Below are 20,032 nucleotides of genomic sequence, written 5' to 3' on the forward strand. Positions count from 1 at the left end.
CCAGATAAACTAGTCTAATCTGTTTCTCCAGATAAACTGTTCTAATCTCTGCGTTTCAGGCGAAGCTGATCGTCCCTAACTCCACGGCGGGGCTGATCATCGGTAAGGGCGGTGCGACGGTGAAGGCGGTGATGGAGCAGTCGGGGGCGTGGGTCCAGCTCTCCCAGAAGCCCGAGGGCATCAACCTGCAGGAGCGCGTGGTGACCATCAGCGGCGAGCCCGAGCAGAACCGCAAGGCGGTGGAGATCATCGTCCAGAAGATCCAGGAGGATCCGCAGAGCAGCAGCTGCTTAAACATCAGCTACTCCAACATCTCCGGCCCGGTGGCCAACTCCAACCCCACGGGCTCGCCCTACGCCAACACGGCCGAGGTGCTGCCCAACGCCGCGGCCGCCGCGGCCGCCACCGCCTCCTCGCTGCTGGGCCAGGCCGGGCTGACGGGGATGGGCGGCTTCCCGGCCGCCGTGTCCGGCTTCTCCGGCAACGACCTGCTGGCCATCACGTCGGCGCTCAACACGCTGGCTAGCTACGGCTACAACACCAACACGCTGGGGCTGGGGCTCAACCCGGCCGCCGCGTCCGGCGTGCTGGCCGCCGTGGCCGCCAGCGCCAACCCGGCCGCCGCCGCCGCCGCCAACCTCTTAGCCTCCTACGCCAACGACGCGTCCGGCGGCGCGGGCCACCCGGCCGCCGCCGGCCTGGGCGGCTTCTCCCTGGGCTCGTTGGCCGCCGCCACCGGCGCCTCCAACGGCTACCTGAACGCCTCGTCCCCGCTCATGGCGTCGTCCCTGCTGGCCACGGAGAAGCTGGCGGCCGACGGCGGCGCCAAGGACGTGGTGGAGATCGCCGTGCCGGAGAACCTGGTGGGCGCCATCCTGGGCAAGGGCGGGAAGACGCTGGTGGAGTACCAGGAGCTGACGGGCGCCAGGATCCAGATCTCCAAGAAGGGAGAGTTCATCCCCGGGACGCGGAACCGCAAGGTCACGATCACGGGCTCGCCCGCCGCCACGCAGGCCGCGCAGTATCTGATCAGCCAGCGAATCACGTACGAGCAGGGCGTCCGCGCCACCAACCCGCAGAAGGTGGGATAAAGAAAATAACCACCGTAGACGAGGAAGGAAGGAAGGAAGGGAAGGAAAAAACGGAAAAGGAAGGAAACGAGAGTCTTGATGAATAGAATAAAAAAAAAGAAATGTCCAAATATGTGTTGAGTTAGTCGGGAGAGAAGAGGAGGAAATGGGGGAGATACAACCAAGATAAGTATGTGTGACATGTGAGTGTGTTTTTAGAACTGATATCCTGACGTTTTTTAAGAGTTTGTGTCCCGTCGCGGATGTCGATGGAGCTGAACTGGTTCGCTGCCGCGGCGCAGATCCAAAACCTCCAAAACCTTACGACTACTTTCCTTTCAGTTCTTTGTTTTCCTGTTTTTCTAGTTTCCGTTTTGGGCCGTCGGCTCCGGGTGAGCCGAGGGTCCCAGTAAAAGATCCAGTTAAACGGTTTCTGCAGAACCTTCGCTCTCTGGAAGCTCATCGTCTACGGGGAACTAAAGCTTAATCTCCTAGAAAAAAAAACTACTGCATTTATCTGTCTTTGTTGACATTTTGTTTGAATTCTGGCTCATATCATAATTGAAGAAGTTTCTAAATTTGGGTATTTTATACTTTCATCCTTTATTTATTATTGAACACAGTCTCATTCAAACAAAAATCGATGATTTAAAACCTGCGAAAGCCGGTTGATCTGAATGTAAAAACAACATTAGCCTACTGCTAACTTTTATTTACAGGGATTCAAATGTTCTGTTGCAGTGAAAGAAATGTAAACCTAGTCTGGACTTCACTGTTGCTGCGCGCATGTTATAGTTCAGGGGTTAATAATCAATGTGAGAGGACAGAGGAGACACACAGGAATGTATAGATATATTTTACATACACACATGGATTAATCCTCCCACAAACGCACAAAACACTGAAACATCTACATATTCAGTCACAGCTACAAACACAAAGAAATATGTTCATGTTTAACCCTTTCTTGGTGCTATAGGATTAGGTTTGTATCTCCGTTACCATGAAGTCAAAAATCTCTCTGGCGACTTATTTGTTATTTGATTTTTAGTAGCCGACGTCGGTCCAGCCATTGGTAGCCGCTGGGCCGACAAGCCTCGCACCGGCGACGACTCGTCGTTTAATCCAAGTCCATTCTCATCCGAACCGGCTTTTCCTTTCTCTTTGTGTTTCTAATAACAACAACTTTCCCGTCGGCTGTTGTTTTACCCGACGGGTTTCGCCTTAGCCACTCCCACCAATCGACTACCTTAAGCAGCGTCTAATTAGTTCACTTCGCAAAAGGGAAAGCACTACAAAAGCATTTTGATAAAGAAAAAAAAGCTGTATGAACCAATATCTGTGATCGAAATCAAACTTATCGCCTTTACATTAAAGGGAACCAAATAGCTGAGATACTTACACTAAAGAAAGGGGAGGAAACTTGAACCGAAGGCTTGGACTCTGGGAGCCGAACCTTCAACCCTGCAGTCGGAACCGCGGGGCCGAGCCCAGCTAGCGCGCTAGCGTGAGGAGAGACGTCCCGCTAGCCCACCGTTAGCCTGCCGTTAGCTCTTCCCGCCTCTCCAAGGTCCTAGCGTGAAGAGAGACATCCCGCTAGCCCGCCGTTAGCTCTTCCCGCCTTTCCAAGGTCCTAGCGTGAAGAGAGACGTCCCGCTAGCCCGCCGTTAGCTCTTCCCGCCTTTCCAAGGTCCTAGCGTGAAGAGAGACGTCCCGCTAGCCCGCCGTTAGCCTGCCGTTAGCTCTTCCCGCCTTTCCAAGGTCCTAAAGTGAAGAGAGACGTCCCGCTAGCCCGCCGTTAGCTCTTCCCGCCTCTCCACGGTTACCGCCTCCCTCTGTGCTGCTATCCATTAGCGTTCACCCGAGTACACTGGGTCTCTGAAGACTGCACTGTGAGAAAACACAAGCGCGTCCGTCCCTCCGTCCGCCGGCGGGACGTTTTATTTTAACGTGTTCATCCGTGTCACGTTACGCATCTGCTGGTCCCGGCGGGAACGCCCGTCTCCACGTTTCCGTTTCCCGCCCTAAAACCTCGTGGACGTGTTTCCGGTCAGGAGCTCCTCGTTTTCCAACCACTTCGTCTGCGCCGTCACCGCCGAGCCGCTTTTTGTAATAACGACGCATTTTGTAATAAACGTCCAAAATGTAATAACTTTGTCATTTCATTTTGTAATAAACTGACACATTCTGTAATAAACTACCCCAACGCATTTTGTAATACATTTTCCCACATTCTGTAATAAATTATTACATTTTGAGAAGATTATTACAAAATGCACTTGCAACTTTTTTATTCTCTAGAAAATGTAATAACATGGTGCATTATGTAATAACAATTCTAAAGCATAGTTTATTTGTTTGTTATTGGCCTATATAATTCCAAACATCAAATAGGAAACTAAAGTTATATTTGGAGTTTTATACATAGATTTATTGGGCTACATAGCTCTAAGGGAAATTGCATAAAAAACACCAAAAGTCACTCTTGTATAAATTCATTGTTAAACAAACAACAATAATAGGTTTTATTACATAATGCACCATGTTATTACATTTCCTAGAAAATAAAAAAGTTGCAAGTGCATTTTATAATAATCTTCTCAAAATGCAATAACAAAATGTATTACAAAATGGGGCAGTTTATTGCAAAATGCGGCTTTATTACAAAATGAAATTAAAAAGTTATTACATTTTGGACATTTATTACAAAATGCACTGTTATTATAAAATGTGGTTCAACATCTCTCCCGTCTCTCCGGTCTCTCACTGCAAAAACTCAAAATCTTACCAGGAATATTTGTCTTATTTCTCTTTAAAATGTCTCATTTTTAGTCAGAAAATAACAAGAGTCATGACCAGAAAAATTACTTGTTATTTGACAATTTTCACCTGTTTCAAGTAAATCTTCACTTGAAATAAGTAGAAAAATCTGCCAGTGGGACAAGATTTATCTTCTCATTACAAGCAAAAAAATCTTGGCAGGTTAGTCCAGTCACAATCTCCCTGGAGGAATAAAAACAAGACGCTCTCCCCCCCACTAGCCCTCCCCCTCTCAGGAACATCTGTGGACCTGGATCAGAACTGTACCGGCCGTCTGATAACATCAAGGACACTGGCTAAGGAGCAGCTCTGGGGCAAAGTTCACACACTTTTGCTGATAACCACCTCCCTCATCTCAACGCCTTATCAGCCCCCCCTCTTATCAGCCCCCCCAACACGGTCTCCGGGTTCGAGCGCCACGAAGCCGCGGCGATCACTTGGCTCCTCCTCTATCCCAGAGTTATCCTTGGGAAAACAGGCACATTATAAACATCTGTGTCGCCGACGGTGTATCCCAAGTCAAATTCACTGTTTTTAACCCTTTCAATTAAAGTCTGACTCTGATTCTGATTCTGAAACAGGTGAAAATTGTTGTTTTTCCAGTGATGAGTCTTGTTTTAAGTGTAATGAGAATTTTTGACTAAAAATGAGACATTTTAACTAGAAATGAGTTTTTGCAGTGCTCTGGTCTCTCCGGTCTCGTCCTCCAACCCCTCGTCGGCTACATCAACCCCGGCTCTATGATCGGCGTCCTGAAGGAAACGCTGTGAGGGTTGGAGTCCAGGAACATCGGAGAAGTTTAACCATCAGCCTCTCGTCTCTAACGTCTGAGTTTCAGACGGATCTGGACGAGTTTCAGGCCCCGTTTCCACCTTGCAAAAACAGTGGTGTTTTCCTGCGTTTTGTTCGTTCGTTTACACGAAAATGAAGCTCAAAGTCTCCAGAAACCATCATTCCTGAAAACTCCGGCCAAAGTGGAGATTTTTCAAACCTCCGTCTTCACGTTTGCTTGTAAACGGAGAGAAACGGACATTTATTCTTCAGAACGTCACATTATGAGACAGAGACGTCACCAGCGTCATGAGTGACACCTGTGGTTACAATTAGTTTGTAACCGTCAATATTTTCTTGTATTTTACCTGTTTTATATTCTAACGTCACACTTAAAAGTAACTCCACTTCTCTGTCACTCCAAACCAAAGACTCGTTCATCTTGGAAGTAACTGGAAGTTACTCGTGTCATTTGTTGATGTTTTTTTCCAGGATTCTGATTGGCTAGCATGACTTTATCTTCTCGTTACACTGCCCCCTGTAGGTTTGGCTGCTCATAGCACCTTAACAGATATTTATGCAGGTTCCTGGAAATGATGGGACTTTTCTAAACGTAGAGGGAAATATCCGTTTTTGTGAAACTACGTGGAAACGCGGCCTGAGCTTCTCCTTCACTCCGGCTGAAACTGAAACCCCCGTGTGTTCGAAGCTTCAACTACGATCCGGCCGCTTGTGAAATCATAGCATGAGATAAACTTTTACTGCCCAACATTTTAGCGTATATTAGGATACAAGCACAAAACAAAGGGATGTTTTCCTCCATGCAACTGGACTTGCTCGACTCCAGAGAGCAGCTCCAGCTTTCTGACGGATGCATTTGTGCCAAATGCTGTTTCTATCAATCCCCTCATTGACTTTCCTCTTTCTCTCCACATATTATTCCTCTGCATGATCTCCCAGAATCCTCGTGTCGTCCGTCGAGCTCTCCCCCCCCTCGTCGTCTCATTGGTTGGTGTATTTGGATGTGCTTTGGGTGGGAATTATGCACTTATCGGTCGTCGGGGTGTGAAATACTTTTCCAGGCTGCAGAGTTCACAAGGTTAAAACGCACAGAAAACACCTGCCTCCAAAAACTGTGAGAAAACCCCCAAGACCAACCAGCAACGTTAGCTCCGAGTGTGAAATTCCCTCTTTACGAAGAACAAGTCGGTAGTTTTAGCCTTTTCAAACGAAGAGAAAGTCTTGTTGTTTTTCTTTGTTCGTTTGTTGGTTGTTGTTTTTTTTTTAACGAAGGAATATCTTGGTTGAATAAGTAGTTACAACGACGGCTGACGCCGAAGCTTCGGCCTCGGGACGAAGTTCGGACAGAAAAAGGCGTGAAAATAAACGAGAGATGTGGAATATTGTTTGTGACCTCAAGCCGAAACAGTGACATCCTTTATGCATATCCTGTTATCTGAAAATGACTAGAACTCATTTCTGTGGAATACAATATGTCATGTCATATGATCTATATGTACTTTATTGTAGCTATTCTAGTTTGTAGTCCAAATGCAGTCCAGCGTTGTCGATACAATGTGAAACTATGTTATATTTGTGTGGATGATGAAAGCGCCAACTAAGCCTGATTAAGATTAGCTTCGCAGTTTGTTTGTGCATTACGATGACCGTCATCGGCCGGTGGTGTCCATATTTCTGTCATTGATGATTTAATTTGACAGTAAGAAAATGTAAAGAATATTGGAAGCAATATAGTAGCATGTCGTCCTGTTTTGTGTTTTATGTCTGATGTATGAACCTTTGAAATTACTAAGATTTTGAATGAATAGGTTTACATGTACTTTTTGTAAGTTATGAAAATGCTGCTATTTGATAAGTAAACTATACAAAATATTTTAGTTTAAAAGATGTCTGGTCTGTTGATTAGAGACGATGCTCCGAGAGAGTTGGAGCATAAAACGAGGTGTATAGAGTTACTATACAGTATTGGTGAGATAAAGTAAAAGTAATAATAGACTCCGTAGTTCAACCTGTGCCAAACTAGACCCTACGCAGCTTCGGAAATTGTAGATGTGCGATTCAAATGTTAGATATCAATAACTTGTTTAGAAGTGCTGATCAAGTGCCAATCAAACATTGTCTTTTAAGTTAAGAAAAGATAATCAAATACATTACTTAAGAAAAACAAAGGACAAAGATACTTTATGTGCATCGTTTTATCCCATAGGTACATAGAGTAAGAGTTAAAGTGATTTTATGGCTCCATGTTGTTTTCCCTCCATTTATCCTCGTGTGTTCGTTTGACCTGTGGCTTCAAAGTTCTGCTGTTTCTCACAAATGTCTCTATAGGCCAGCATGGACTAGCATAAACATGTTATAGGCATTCATAACATAGCCATTAACAATCAAAAATGTGTTCGTGGAGTTCGGTGTTATCTTTTTGCACGTCTTCTATTGCATGGTATCAAAGTAAATTATGGAGGAAAAAAAAACGTATAAAAATCTCGCGAGGCGTCTCGCACAAAACATCCAGAGACATAAACACTGCATGCGGTCAAGATGTAAAGCTCTTAAGTTTATTCGCCTCATGTTTAAAACGTATTGAGTTGTTTGTGTTGTGAGTTGGGAGGAAGTTCATTATCGTCATGTTGGCCCGAAAAGAAAAAAAAAAAGAACACAAACATCTGAGATTTAAACGTCCATCTCTCTCACGTTCATCCGAGAAGATCTTTAGACTTTTAGGTTCATTGAGGAGTTTTAAAAAAAGGTGAAACTAGCAAAAATGTGAAACTTGTGGCGGTGCTTTGGCTCCTTGTGGTTTTGGGACATCAGGCATGCGTTTCTTTAGCAAACAGGTTTAACTCACTCCACTCGTCCCATGACACGCAGAAATGTTTCATGTTGCAGCTGAAAGCCCAGATCTAATCTATGAATGTACCCATTTATGACCTTTTTGCTTTTCCTTTCCTAAGTTCTGTTGAATGTTTATCTGTCTTAAATGTAAATTCAGGGCAGGAATGTCAAATACAGTAACGGTTTAATATCTATGTCAATAACATCCTTCACTTATAGTCAGGTAGGCCGACAGGCCGTAGTCATGAACCAGATGTGTTAAAAACAACTTCCGATTTGCTGTCAACATTAACTTGTTGTTGCATAAATGCACTTTACCGATCCGTGGGTCAATATTGGGCGTGAATTGAAGCAAATTGTGTTTGACTGTCCAAAGCTGATTTGTTTTGATCTCATTGCCTTTTCGATGCTGTTGCTGTTCCGTTGGTTTGTTTGTTCTCTGAACCCGTCGGGTGTCGGGGGTGACGGGAAAGTTCTCTGGGAAAGTTGTGGAAGGTTGTGGAGTCTCAGACGTTACAGGACGTTCCGCCGCAGCAGAGATCCGTCCGTTGGCCGACGGGGTTTCACTTCACAGCAACCCGTGAAACCCGGACGGATCGTTCACCTCGGCCCGTTGGGGTTACATTTCCAAATTGTTTTTGGTTTTTGTTTTCAACCGAACAAATTGGGATTGAAGTTTGTGCTGAGGGAGCAGGAGGTCGAGGTCTGGCTGGTGTTGGAACCGGCAGACGGAAGAACTGATCAAAACCACAGAGGAAACTGAACGATCAAGGCCTTCGAACAACGAATGATGTGTTTGTTTCATTGTTTCTGTTTTTATCTGCTTCACATCTCAGTCCGAGACAAACGTCATCCAGAAACGCTCCCGTTGGTTTTTATTTCCCTCCAGACGAACTCTGGACGTCCGTCCGTCCGCCCACAGAGCCCTTTCAGAATAAAAGGCTATGACTGGTTTTAAATGTCACAAACTGGCAAAAGGCTGCTCGCTCCTCTCTTTAAACCAATTCTACCTGAATCTCTCCGTCTCTCAGCCGACACATCACGGTTTGTGTTTCACCACCCGAGCATCCGCTAACTGTTCAACCTTCACGCGGGTTTTTCTCTTCACGAGAAAACGTGGGAACTGTTTGCCAACGAAACGTCTGGACCCGCCGAACCTCCCATGAACTCTGTCCACTCCTCCATCCCAAGAACTCATGTGTGTTTTTACTGTCAAACTCTGGACGACTGTTCTTTTCCGTTGGTTGGTTTGTCGGTTTGTTTGTCGGTTATCTGGACTCGTCTGCAGGTCGAGCGCTTGCTGGAGTGTAAACTGGAGAAAAGCATGCCAGCACCTTGCAAAGATTTTCATACCTTTTCTTTTTTTTTTTCGGGGTTTGATTTTGAGTTTAACCTCTTGTTCGTTCCATCTCAGAAAAAAAAAAAAAAAAAATGGACTGACAGCATAAGATCAAATGTTTCAATGGAATGGGGCGTCTTTCTCTCTGACGTAACGATGGTTTTGTTCTTCATTCGACTCTGAAAGTCCAGCAGTAGAAACTACCTAAAGGGCTTTCCGGGAGAGCATTTATATGTCTTTTAAAAATGGGGGAAAAAAGAACCCAGTCCTTTGAATCTGTGGGGACAGAAAACGCCTTCTAGTGCCAAAACCAGAAAAAGTGTGAAAGCTTTTCATGACAACGTATTTGTCAGCGAAAGTGCCAAATAAATCCCATCCTGAGCCAGACGGCGAGCGTTCGATCACAGGAAGTTACGGCCCATTTTCACCCGACAAACATGGTCGACATTTGCACCGTATCGTTATTATGCTGCCAGTCTGTTTCCTGCTCTGGTCAGAAACATCGCAGAAGCAGAATATTTTCTAAAAACGATGCTCTGTGGATAAAAAGACAACTCTAGTGAGGGACTGAGAGGATTTTAAGCGTCATTTTTTTGTTTTGTTATGAGTTTATTTCAACATTATTCATGACTAGATTTAACAGTAATGATATTTAATGTAACTGTAGTACTGTGTTTGTAAAAGAATTCAGTGAGTTGTGTTTTATGACTCGTGGACTACCAGTGAAGTCAGCATTTCAGTGTTAATATTTGAATTGTTTTTTAAAGATTATTTTTGCGACGGCAACAAAGAGTCATTATAAATGTTCATTTTAACATCACTTGTCTTCGGCTCGTTTTTTCCCACCTCTTATTTCTGCTGGTTTTACGTGAGTTTATCTGTAGAACAATTCAACACAAGGTCATTAAAGTCTTTACATCAACATTAAAAGCACAAATACACAATTAAACAGTAAATAACAAATCAAATGAAATATAATGATAAGAAAAGAGGTAAAATAATAGAAAGCAACAGTTGTTAAACAGTAAGGGCAGTAGATCCAGCAGGTTCATCTCATTCTTACGATGCACTGCAAAAACTCAATATCTTACCAGGAATATTCGTCTTATTTCCAGTTAAAATGTCTCATTTTAGTCAAAAAATCTCATTACACTTAAAACAAGAGTCATTACCAGAAAAATAACTTGTTATTTGACAATTTTCACCTGTTTCAAGTAAATTTTCACTTGAAATAAGTAGAAAAATCTGCCAGTGGAACAAGATTTATTTTCTTATTACAAGCAAAAAAATCTTTTTCCACTGCCATTTTGGATTTGGATTTTTCTACTTATTTTAAGTGAAAATCTACTCTACAAGATTTTGAGTTTTTGCAGTGTATACGGTCAAAACGTACAAAGACCGGGTCAAATACAGGATTAGAAAAGTAATCTGTAACTATTCGTACGGTGAATTAAACCAATTTGACATTTTTAAGAAGCCAACACACTTCCTGGAGGATTGAGTTTCTGGAGAATCGGAGCTAACGTTAGACGTTAGCAGCTCTGGAGGGAGGAAGTTACGCCTGGTGTGTTTACGTAGCGAGGGCTACGTAGCGAGGGCTAACGGCTGCTCCATCCACGAACCCCCGACACTGTCCTCACAGCAAACAGGAACGTTTACTTTCATTCATGTTTGCTCCTTTATGATGGTCTAACAGCTGCAGGTGTGAAGGGTTTGTTCGGGTTCTGGTCCAGCGTTTCACACCTGAGGTGCCGTTTGGTTGTGGTGAACGGTGCAATGGAGGAGTAGAGTGGGGTTATGGGTAGGATAGGGTCAGGATTAGGGTGGTGTAGAGTTAGGGTTAGGACTAGGGGTAGAGTAGGGTTAAGGTAGGTTAAAGTAGGGTTACGGTAGGGTAGGTTAGGATTGGGATAGGTTAGGATTAGTGTAGATTGAGGTAGGGTAGTGTTAGGGTTAGGGTAGTGTAGAGTTAGGGTTAGGACTAGGTGTGGGGGAGTGTAGTGGTAGGGTAAGATAGGGGTAGGGTAGGGTTAAGGTAGGTTAAAGTAGGGTTACTGGTAGGGTTATGATTAGGGTAGATTGAGGTAGGGTAGTGTTAGGTTTAGGACTAAAGGTAGGGGAGGGGTAGGGGAGGATTTTGGAAGGTTGAGGGTAGGATAGGATAGGGTTAGGTGTTAGAGTTAGGGTTAGGACTAGGGGTGGGTGAGGTTAGGGGTAGGGTAGGGTTAGGGTAAGTAAGTGGTCACAGCTGCTGTACATATCTGTTTGTTTGTGTCCATCTACATGAGCAAACACGGTTAACAGACCTGGAAGCGGCTGATGGTTAAGGTTAGAAATTGGGGTTGGATTAAGAAATTGTTGAGCCGTTGCCGCGACGCCGTTGCCGCGACGCCGTTGCCGTGACGCCGTTTGCCGCGACGCCGTCGTGAACCTTCGGACTTCTCCGTCACTCCATTTCTCCACAGTGCTAAACCCCCCAGAGCGCTAGCTGATACTTTGTTTAGTTTCCGGTTTTTCCGGCCACAGTGAATCAAAGAGATCAGGACAACCAAAAAACCAAAACAACAAGAGCGCTGAAAGTTCACGACTGCTTCACCAACCGGAACTGGAAATGCATTGCTACCGAGCGAACCAATCACAGCCTCTCGGTCTGCGTTTAGTACATTTTTTGGGAGGTGCTAGCAGGCTACGGCGTAGCCCTCGCCATAGGGTGCGCGTCGCCGCGTTACCTACGGCGTAGGCTCTGCGTTGATTTAACGTGGGACCATAAATCAGGCTTTAGGGGTTGGGGTTAGAGATTATAGGTTAAAGTCAGGAGTTAGGGTTATGGTTAGGATTAGGGTTGGGGCTAGCGTTGGGGCTAGCGTTGGGGCTAGCGTTGGGGACGTAGCCCCAGACTCTCCCAGTCGGCTGATCAGTCAGTGAGTTTCCCCACAGAGATCAGATTATCTCCGATCTCTGACCCGATCATGGCGCGTTGGTTTCACTCCGCTACGTTGGAAAAGGGAAACATTAAAAACGCTCTTCACAGACTCATCAGATCCCACGTAACTCACAATCCTTTCATTCGTATTCAGTAGAAAAGCTTTGGTAAACACGGAGCTGCCAAGGACAACGTGCAAATACTCCGTCATAAACCAGAATACCGGCAGGAGACGACGTCTGCTCAGATACTAACTCAACTGTTGATCTAAATGCACCAAATAACTGTCAAATCACTTCTTATCAACAACAAGAAAGTGAGATTGTTCGTGGTAAAGTCGTATAAAAGACAGGAATCACCAAAGCAGGTGGAGTTCCTGAAATCTTTTCAGTTCTGATTCAGTCTGATGCTGACGGACCTGCAAACCTGGAAACCTGGAAATGCCTGGAAACGCCTGGAAATCAAGAATAACTTCTGCTTTCAGTGAGTATCGTTTATTCCTGCAGGAACTGGACGTCCGTCGGAGGAAAATGACAGGATTGTGCACTAATTCTTCAGGAAGTGATGGACCGTTGGGACGCATTTTGTAATAAACGTCCAAAATGTAGTAACTTTGTCATTTAATTTTGCAATAAAGCCGCAATAACACACATCTCTGTAATCCTGGATAAAACAGGCTCATTTATGTCAAATTAAATATATCTATTCATAAGTAGAATCAGTCCTACATATAACATATTTCACAAAATGATATAAAAGCTGAATGACTCATTTCTGAGCATAAACTCTAGTGGATTTTACTTTAAATGCATTAAAAATAAGTTATTTTTCTGGTAATGACTCTTGTTTTAAGTGTACTTTTGAGATTTTTTTGACTGAAAATGAGACATTTCAACTAGAAATAAGACAAATATTCCTGGTAAGATTTGGAGTTTTTGCAGTTTATTAACACAAAGCTTCAGATTTAGTTCATTCAACAACAAATTGTACCAAATTGAAATGTACAAACAAATGTGAAACAAAAATCTAATTCTTACAAATCCTGGTGTTTGATTTAAGGAAATGCTCGTCTAGAAAAAAGGAGGAAAAACGTTTTTTCCTCTGGTTTGGAATCAATTCTGTGTAAATGTTGAAGCAGTTTAAACGTTTAAGGAACATTCGTCTCCCGGAGAGAGAGAGTGGACTGGAATGATAAACCAGCGTTGTCACGGTAACAGGTTGATGAACCAGCGTTGTCACGGTAACAGGTTGATGAACCAGCGTTGTCACGGTAACAGATAAACAAGCGTTGTCACGGTAACAGGTTGATGAACCAGCGTTGTCACGGTAACAGATAAACCAGCGTTGTCACGGTAACAGATAAACCAGCGTTGTCACGGTAACAGGTTGATGAACCAGCGTTGTCACGGTAACAGGTTGATGAACCAGCGTTGTCACGGTAACAGGTTGATGAACCAGCGTTGTCACGGTAACAGGTTGATGAACCAGCGTTGTCACGGTAACAGGTTGATGAACCAGCGTTGTCACGGTAACAGGTTGGTAAACCAGCGTTGTCACGGTAACAGATAAACCAGCGTTGTCACGGTAACAGGTTGATAAACCAGCGTTGTCACGGTAACAGGTTGATAAACCAGCGTTGTCACGGTAACGGGTTGATAAACCAGCGTTGTCACGGTAACGGGTTGATAAACCAGCGTTGTCACGGTAACGGGTTGATAAACCAGCGTTGTCACGGTAACGGGTTGATAAACCAGCGTTGTCACGGTAACAGGTTGATGAACCAGCGTTGTCACGGTAACAGGTTGATGAACCAGCGTTGTCACGGTAACAGGTTAATAAACCAGCGTTGTCACGGTAACAGGTTGATGAACCAGCGTTGTCACGGTAACAGATAAACCAGCGTTGTCACGGTAACGGGTTGATGAACCAGCGTTGTCACGGTAACAGGTTGATGAACCAGCGTTGTCACGGTAACAGGTTGATGAACCAGCGTTGTCACGGTAACAGGTTGATGAACCAGCGTTGTCACGGTAACAGGTTGATAAACCAGCGTTGTCACGGTAACAGGTTGATAAACCAGCGTTGTCACGGTAACAGGTTAATGAACCAGCGTTGTCACGGTAACAGGTTGGTATTTAAACCAGCGTTGTCACGGTAACAGGTTGATGAACCAGCGTTGTCACGGTAACAGGTTGATAAACCAGCGTTGTCACGGTAACAGGTTGATAAACCAGCGTTGTCACGGTAACAGATAAACCAGCGTTGTCACGGTAACAGGTTAATAAACCAGCGTTGTCACGGTAACAGGTTGATAAACCAGCGTTGTCACGGTAACAGGTTGATGAACCAGCGTTGTCACGGTAACAGGTTAATAAACCAGCGTTGTCACGGTAACAGGTTGGTATTTAAACCAGCGTTGTCACGGTAACAGGTTGATGAACCAGCGTTGTCACGGTAACAGATAAACCAGCGTTGTCACGGTAACAGGTTGATAAACCAGCGTTGTCACGGTAACAGGTTGATGAACCAGCGTTGTCACGGTAACAGGTTAATAAACCAGCGTTGTCACGGTAACAGGTTGGTATTTAAACCAGCGTTGTCACGGTAACAGGTTGATGAACCAGCGTTGTCACGGTAACAGGTTGATGAACCAGCGTTGTCACGGTAACAGATAAACAAGCGTTGTCACGGTAACAGGTTGGTATTTAAACCAGCGTTGTCACGGTAACAGATAAACCAGCGTTGTCACGGTAACAGATAAACCAGCGTTGTCACGGTAACAGGTTGATGAACCAGCGTTGTCACGGTAACAGGTTGATGAACCAGCGTTGTCACGGTAACAGGTTGATGAACCAGCGTTGTCACGGTAACAGGTTGATGAACCAGCGTTGTCACGGTAACAGGTTGATGAACCAGCGTTGTCACGGTAACAGGTTGGTAAACCAGCGTTGTCACGGTAACAGATAAACCAGCGTTGTCACGGTAACAGGTTGATAAACCAGCGTTGTCACGGTAACAGGTTGATGAACCAGCGTTGTCACGGTAACAGATAAACCAGCGTTGTCACGGTAACAGATAAACCAGCGTTGTCACGGTAACAGGTTGATGAACCAGCGTTGTCACGGTAACAGGTTGATGAACCAGCGTTGTCACGGTAACAGGTTGATGAACCAGCGTTGTCACGGTAACAGGTTGATGAACCAGCGTTGTCACGGTAACAGGTTGATGAACCAGCGTTGTCACGGTAACAGGTTGGTAAACCAGCGTTGTCACGGTAACAGATAAACCAGCGTTGTCACGGTAACAGGTTGATAAACCAGCGTTGTCACGGTAACAGGTTGATAAACCAGCGTTGTCACGGTAACGGGTTGATAAACCAGCGTTGTCACGGTAACGGGTTGATAAACCAGCGTTGTCACGGTAACAGGTTGATAAACCAGCGTTGTCACGGTAACAGGTTGATAAACCAGCGTTGTCACGGTAACAGGTTGATAAACCAGCGTTGTCACGGTAACAGGTTGATGAACCAGCGTTGTCACGGTAACAGGTTGATGAACCAGCGTTGTCACGGTAACAGGTTGATAAACCAGCGTTGTCACGGTAACAGGTTGATGAACCAGCGTTGTCACGGTAACAGGTTGATGAACCAGCGTTGTCACGGTAACAGGTTGATGAACCAGCGTTGTCACGGTAACAGGTTGATAAACCAGCGTTGTCACGGTAACAGGTTGATAAACCAGCGTTGTCACGGTAACAGGTTGATAAACCAGCGTTGTCACGGTAACAGGTTGATAAACCAGCGTTGTCACGGTAACAGGTTGGTAAACCAGCGTTGTCACGGTAACAGGTTGATGAACCAGCGTTGTCACGGTAACAGGTTGATAAACCAGCGTTGTCACGGTAACAGGTTGATAAACCAGCGTTGTCACGGTAACAGGTTGATAAACCAGCGTTGTCACGGTAACAGGTTGATGAACCAGCGTTGTCACGGTAACAGGTTGATAAACCAGCGTTGTCACGGTAACAGATAAACCAGCGTTGTCACGGTAACGGGTTAATAAACCAGCGTTGTCACGGTAACAGGTTGGTATTTAAACCAGCGTTGTCACGGTAACAGGTTGATGAACCAGCGTTGTCACGGTAACAGATAAACCAGCGTTGTCACGGTAACGGGTTAATAAACCAGCGTTGTCACGGTAACAGGTTGGTATTTAAACCAGCATTGTCACGGTAACAGGTTGATGAACCAGCGTTGTCACGGTAACAGGTTTGTAAACCAGCGTTGTCACGGTAACAGGTTTGTAAACCAGCGTTGTCACGGTAACAGGTTTGTAAACCAGCGTTGTCACGGTAACAGGTTGATAAACCAGCGTTGTCACGGTAACAGGTTAATAAACCAGCGTTGTCACGGTAACAGGTTGATAAACCAGCGTTGTCACGGTAACAGGTTGATGAACCAGCGTTGTCACGGTAACAGGTTGATAAACCAGCGTTGTCACGGTAACAGGTTGATGAACCAGCGTTGTCACGGTAACAGGTTGATAAACCAGCGTTGTCACGGTAACAGGTTGATAAACCAGCGTTGTCACGGTAACGGGTTGATAAACCAGCGTTGTCACGGTAACAGATAAACCAGCGTTGTCACGGTAACAGGTTGATAAACCAGCGTTGTCACGGTAACAGGTTGATGAACCAGCGTTGTCACGGTAACAGATAAACCAGCGTTGTCACGGTAACAGGTTGATGAACCAGCGTTGTCACGGTAACAGGTTGATGAACCAGCGTTGTCACGGTAACAGGTTGATGAACCAGCGTTGTCACGGTAACAGGTTGATGAACCAGCGTTGTCACGGTAACAGGTTGATGAACCAGCGTTGTCACGGTAACAGGTTGATGAACCAGCGTTGTCACGGTAACAGGTTGATAAACCAGCGTTGTCACGGTAACAGATAAACCAGCGTTGTCACGGTAACAGGTTGATGAACCAGCGTTGTCACGGTAACAGGTTGATGAACCAGCGTTGTCACGGTAACAGGTTGATGAACCAGCGTTGTCACGGTAACAGGTTGATGAACCAGCGTTGTCACGGTAACAGGTTGATAAACCAGCGTTGTCACGGTAACAGATAAACCAGCGTTGTCACGGTAACAGGTTGATGAACCAGCGTTGTCACGGTAACAGATTAACCAGCGTTGTCACGGTAACAGGTTTGTAAACCAGCGTTGTCACGGTAACAGGTTGATAAACCAGCGTTGTCACGGTAACAGGTTGATGAACCAGCGTTGTCACGGTAACAGGTTGATGAACCAGCGTTGTCACGGTAACAGGTTGATGAACCAGCGTTGTCACGGTAACAGGTTAATAAACCAGCGTTGTCACGGTAACAGGTTAATAAACCAGCGTTGTCACGGTAACAGGTTGATAAACCAGCGTTGTCACGGTAACATGTTGATAAACCAGCGTTGTCACGGTAACAGGTTGGTATTTAAACCAGCGTTGTCACGGTAACAGGTTGATGAACCAGCGTTGTCACGGTAACAGGTTAATAAACCAGCGTTGTTACGGTAACAGGTTAATGAACCAGCGTTGTCACGGTAACAGGTTGATAAACCAGCGTTGTCACGGTAACAGGTTGGTATTTAAACCAGCGTTGTCACGGTAACAGATAAACCAGCGTTGTCACGGTAACAGGTTGATAAACCAGCGTTGTCACGGTAACAGGTTGATGAACCAGCGTTGTCACGGTAACAGGTTGATGAACCAGCGTTGTCACGGTAACAGGTTGATGAACCAGCGTTGTCACGGTAACAGGTTGATAAACCAGCGTTGTCACGGTAACAGATAAACCAGCGTTGTCACGGTAACAGGTTGATAAACCAGCGTTGTCACGGTAACGGGTTGATAAACCAGCGTTGTCACGGTAACAGATAAACCAGCGTTGTCACGGTAACAGGTTGATGAACCAGCGTTGTCACGGTAACAGATAAACCAGCGTTGTCACGGTAACGGGTTGATGAACCAGCGTTGTCACGGTAACAGGTTGATATTTAAACCAGCGTTGTCACGGTAACGGGTTGATAAACCAGCGTTGTCACGGTAACGGGTTGATAAACCAGCGTTGTCACGGTAACGGGTTGATGAACCAGCGTTGTCACGGTAACAGGTTGATGAACCAGCGTTGTCACGGTAACAGGTTGATGAACCAGCGTTGTCACGGTAACAGGTTGATAAACCAGCGTTGTCACGGTAACAGGTTGATGAACCAGCGTTGTCACGGTAACAGATAAACCAGCGTTGTCACGGTAACAGGTTGATGAACCAGCGTTGTCACGGTAACAGGTTGATGAACCAGCGTTGTCACGGTAACAGGTTGATAAACCAGCGTTGTCATGGTAACAGGTTTGTAAACCAGCGTTGTCACGGTAACAGGTTGATAAACCAGCGTTGTCACGGTAACAGATAAACCAGCGTTGTCACGGTAACAGGTTAATAAACCAGCGTTGTCACGGTAACAGGTTGATAAACCAGCGTTGTCACGGTAACAGGTTGATGAACCAGCGTTGTCACGGTAACAGGTTGATAAACCAGCGTTGTCACGGTAACAGATAAACCAGCGTTGTCACGGTAACAGATTAATAAACCAGCGTTGTCACGGTAACAGATAAACCAGCGTTGTCACGGTAACAGGTTGGTATTTAAACCAGCGTTGTCACGGTAACAGGTTGATGAACCAGCGTTGTCACGGTAACAGGTTAATAAACCAGCGTTGTCACGGTAACAGGTTGGTATTTAAACCAGCGTTGTCACGGTAACAGGTTGATAAACCAGCGTTGTCACGGTAACAGGTTGATAAACCAGCGTTGTCACGGTAACAGGTTGATAAACCAGCGTTGTCACGGTAACAGGTTGATAAACCAGCGTTGTCACGGTAACAGGTTAATAAACCAGCGTTGTTACGGTAACAGGTTAATGAACCAGCTTTGTCACGGTAACGGGTTGATGAACCAGCGTTGTCACGGTAACAGGTTTGTAAACCAGCGTTGTCACGGTAACAGGTTGGTATTTAAACCAGCGTTGTCACGGTAACGGGTTGTTCTGCAAATATGTGGTGACGCGTCGACGCAGGATTTAAACCTGCAGTTCTCATCAAAACCGCATTAGCATTAGCGTTAGCTCTGCGTTTCAGCATCGATGTCACGCAGGAAACGGCGTGAACAATTTGCTTTGCATCCAGAATTCAGGGGAGTTTAACAGTTTAATCCGTCATAATTCAGGGGAGTTTAATAGTTTAATCCGTCATAATTCAGGGGAGTTTAATAGTTTAATCCGTCATAATTCAGGGGAGTTTAATAGTTTAATCCGTCATAATTCAGGGGAGTTTAATAGTTTAACAGTTTAATCTGTCTTCATCAGCGTCAGCGCGACGGTTTCCTGCTAAACGCCGTTAGCTCAGAGCTAATCGTAGCTGGAGGTGACTGAGTGGTTTCTTGGTGGAAGAGCTGGAGATGAGAGACACGCTGAGGCCTTTAACACTTTAACACGGCTCCTGGTTACCGTGGAAACCGCCGTTGTTTCCCGGTTACCATGGAAACCGCCGTTGTTTCCCGGTTACCATGGAAACCGCCGTTGTTTCCTGGTTACCATGGAAACCGCCGTTGTTTCCCGGTTACCATGGAAACCGCCGTTGTTTCCCGGTTACCATGGAAACCGCCGTTGTTTCCCGGTTACCATGGAAACCGCCGTTGTTTCCCGGTTACCATGGAAACCGCCGTTGTTTCCCGGTTACCATGGAAACCGCTGGTCCATGGCTGGAGTAATTTCAGCTGAGTGGGATCTGAAGGAAACACATCACTGTTGTAGCAACAGTTAACTCTGAATATCAGCTGATATCACACTTTAAATATATATATTTATAAAAAACTCCATTAACAGGTGATAATAATCTACTTTTGACAATAACTATTTAGTCTCCAACTCTACAAAAATGATTCATGACGTGAGTCATGTGACTAATGTCGACTTTAGAGAGAAAAACCAGCTAGCTGTTTAAGAAAAGAGAATTAGTTGCTAAATTAACTAGTCTATTTCATATTTAACTAGTTAGACCTGAAGGATAAATTAGTTACGATAACGAAGCCTAAAGCTGGAGATTGTAACGTTCCAGCTCGGCCTAACGTTAGTAACGTTACTAACGTTACTAACGTTAGTAACGTTACTAACGTTACTAACGTTAGTAACGTTAGTAACGTTACTAAC

General features: G+C 45.2%; 1 protein-coding gene across 2 annotated transcripts in view; it reads left to right on the forward strand.

Annotated features, from left to right (window-relative positions):
* LOC133460143 (RNA-binding protein Nova-1-like) overlaps positions 1 to 20,032 on the forward strand; it is a 434,537-nt gene that overhangs the window by 14,780 nt on the left and 399,725 nt on the right. Inside the window, exon 4 of one of the 2 annotated variants that reach the window (XR_009784094.1) lies at positions 60 to 4,471. Coding sequence is in view for 1 of the 2 variants with exons in the window: in XM_061740698.1 (XP_061596682.1) it covers positions 60 to 1,091 (1,032 nt within the window). In the remaining variant the exon portion in view is untranslated. Of the gene's footprint in view, positions 1 to 59; positions 9,642 to 20,032 lie in introns of those variants that run through there. The other variant, XM_061740698.1, reaches the window with a different exon arrangement.

Source organism: Cololabis saira, chromosome 14 (genome assembly GCF_033807715.1).
Source record: "Cololabis saira isolate AMF1-May2022 chromosome 14, fColSai1.1, whole genome shotgun sequence".
Classification (NCBI taxonomy): domain Eukaryota; kingdom Metazoa; phylum Chordata; class Actinopteri; order Beloniformes; family Belonidae; genus Cololabis; species Cololabis saira.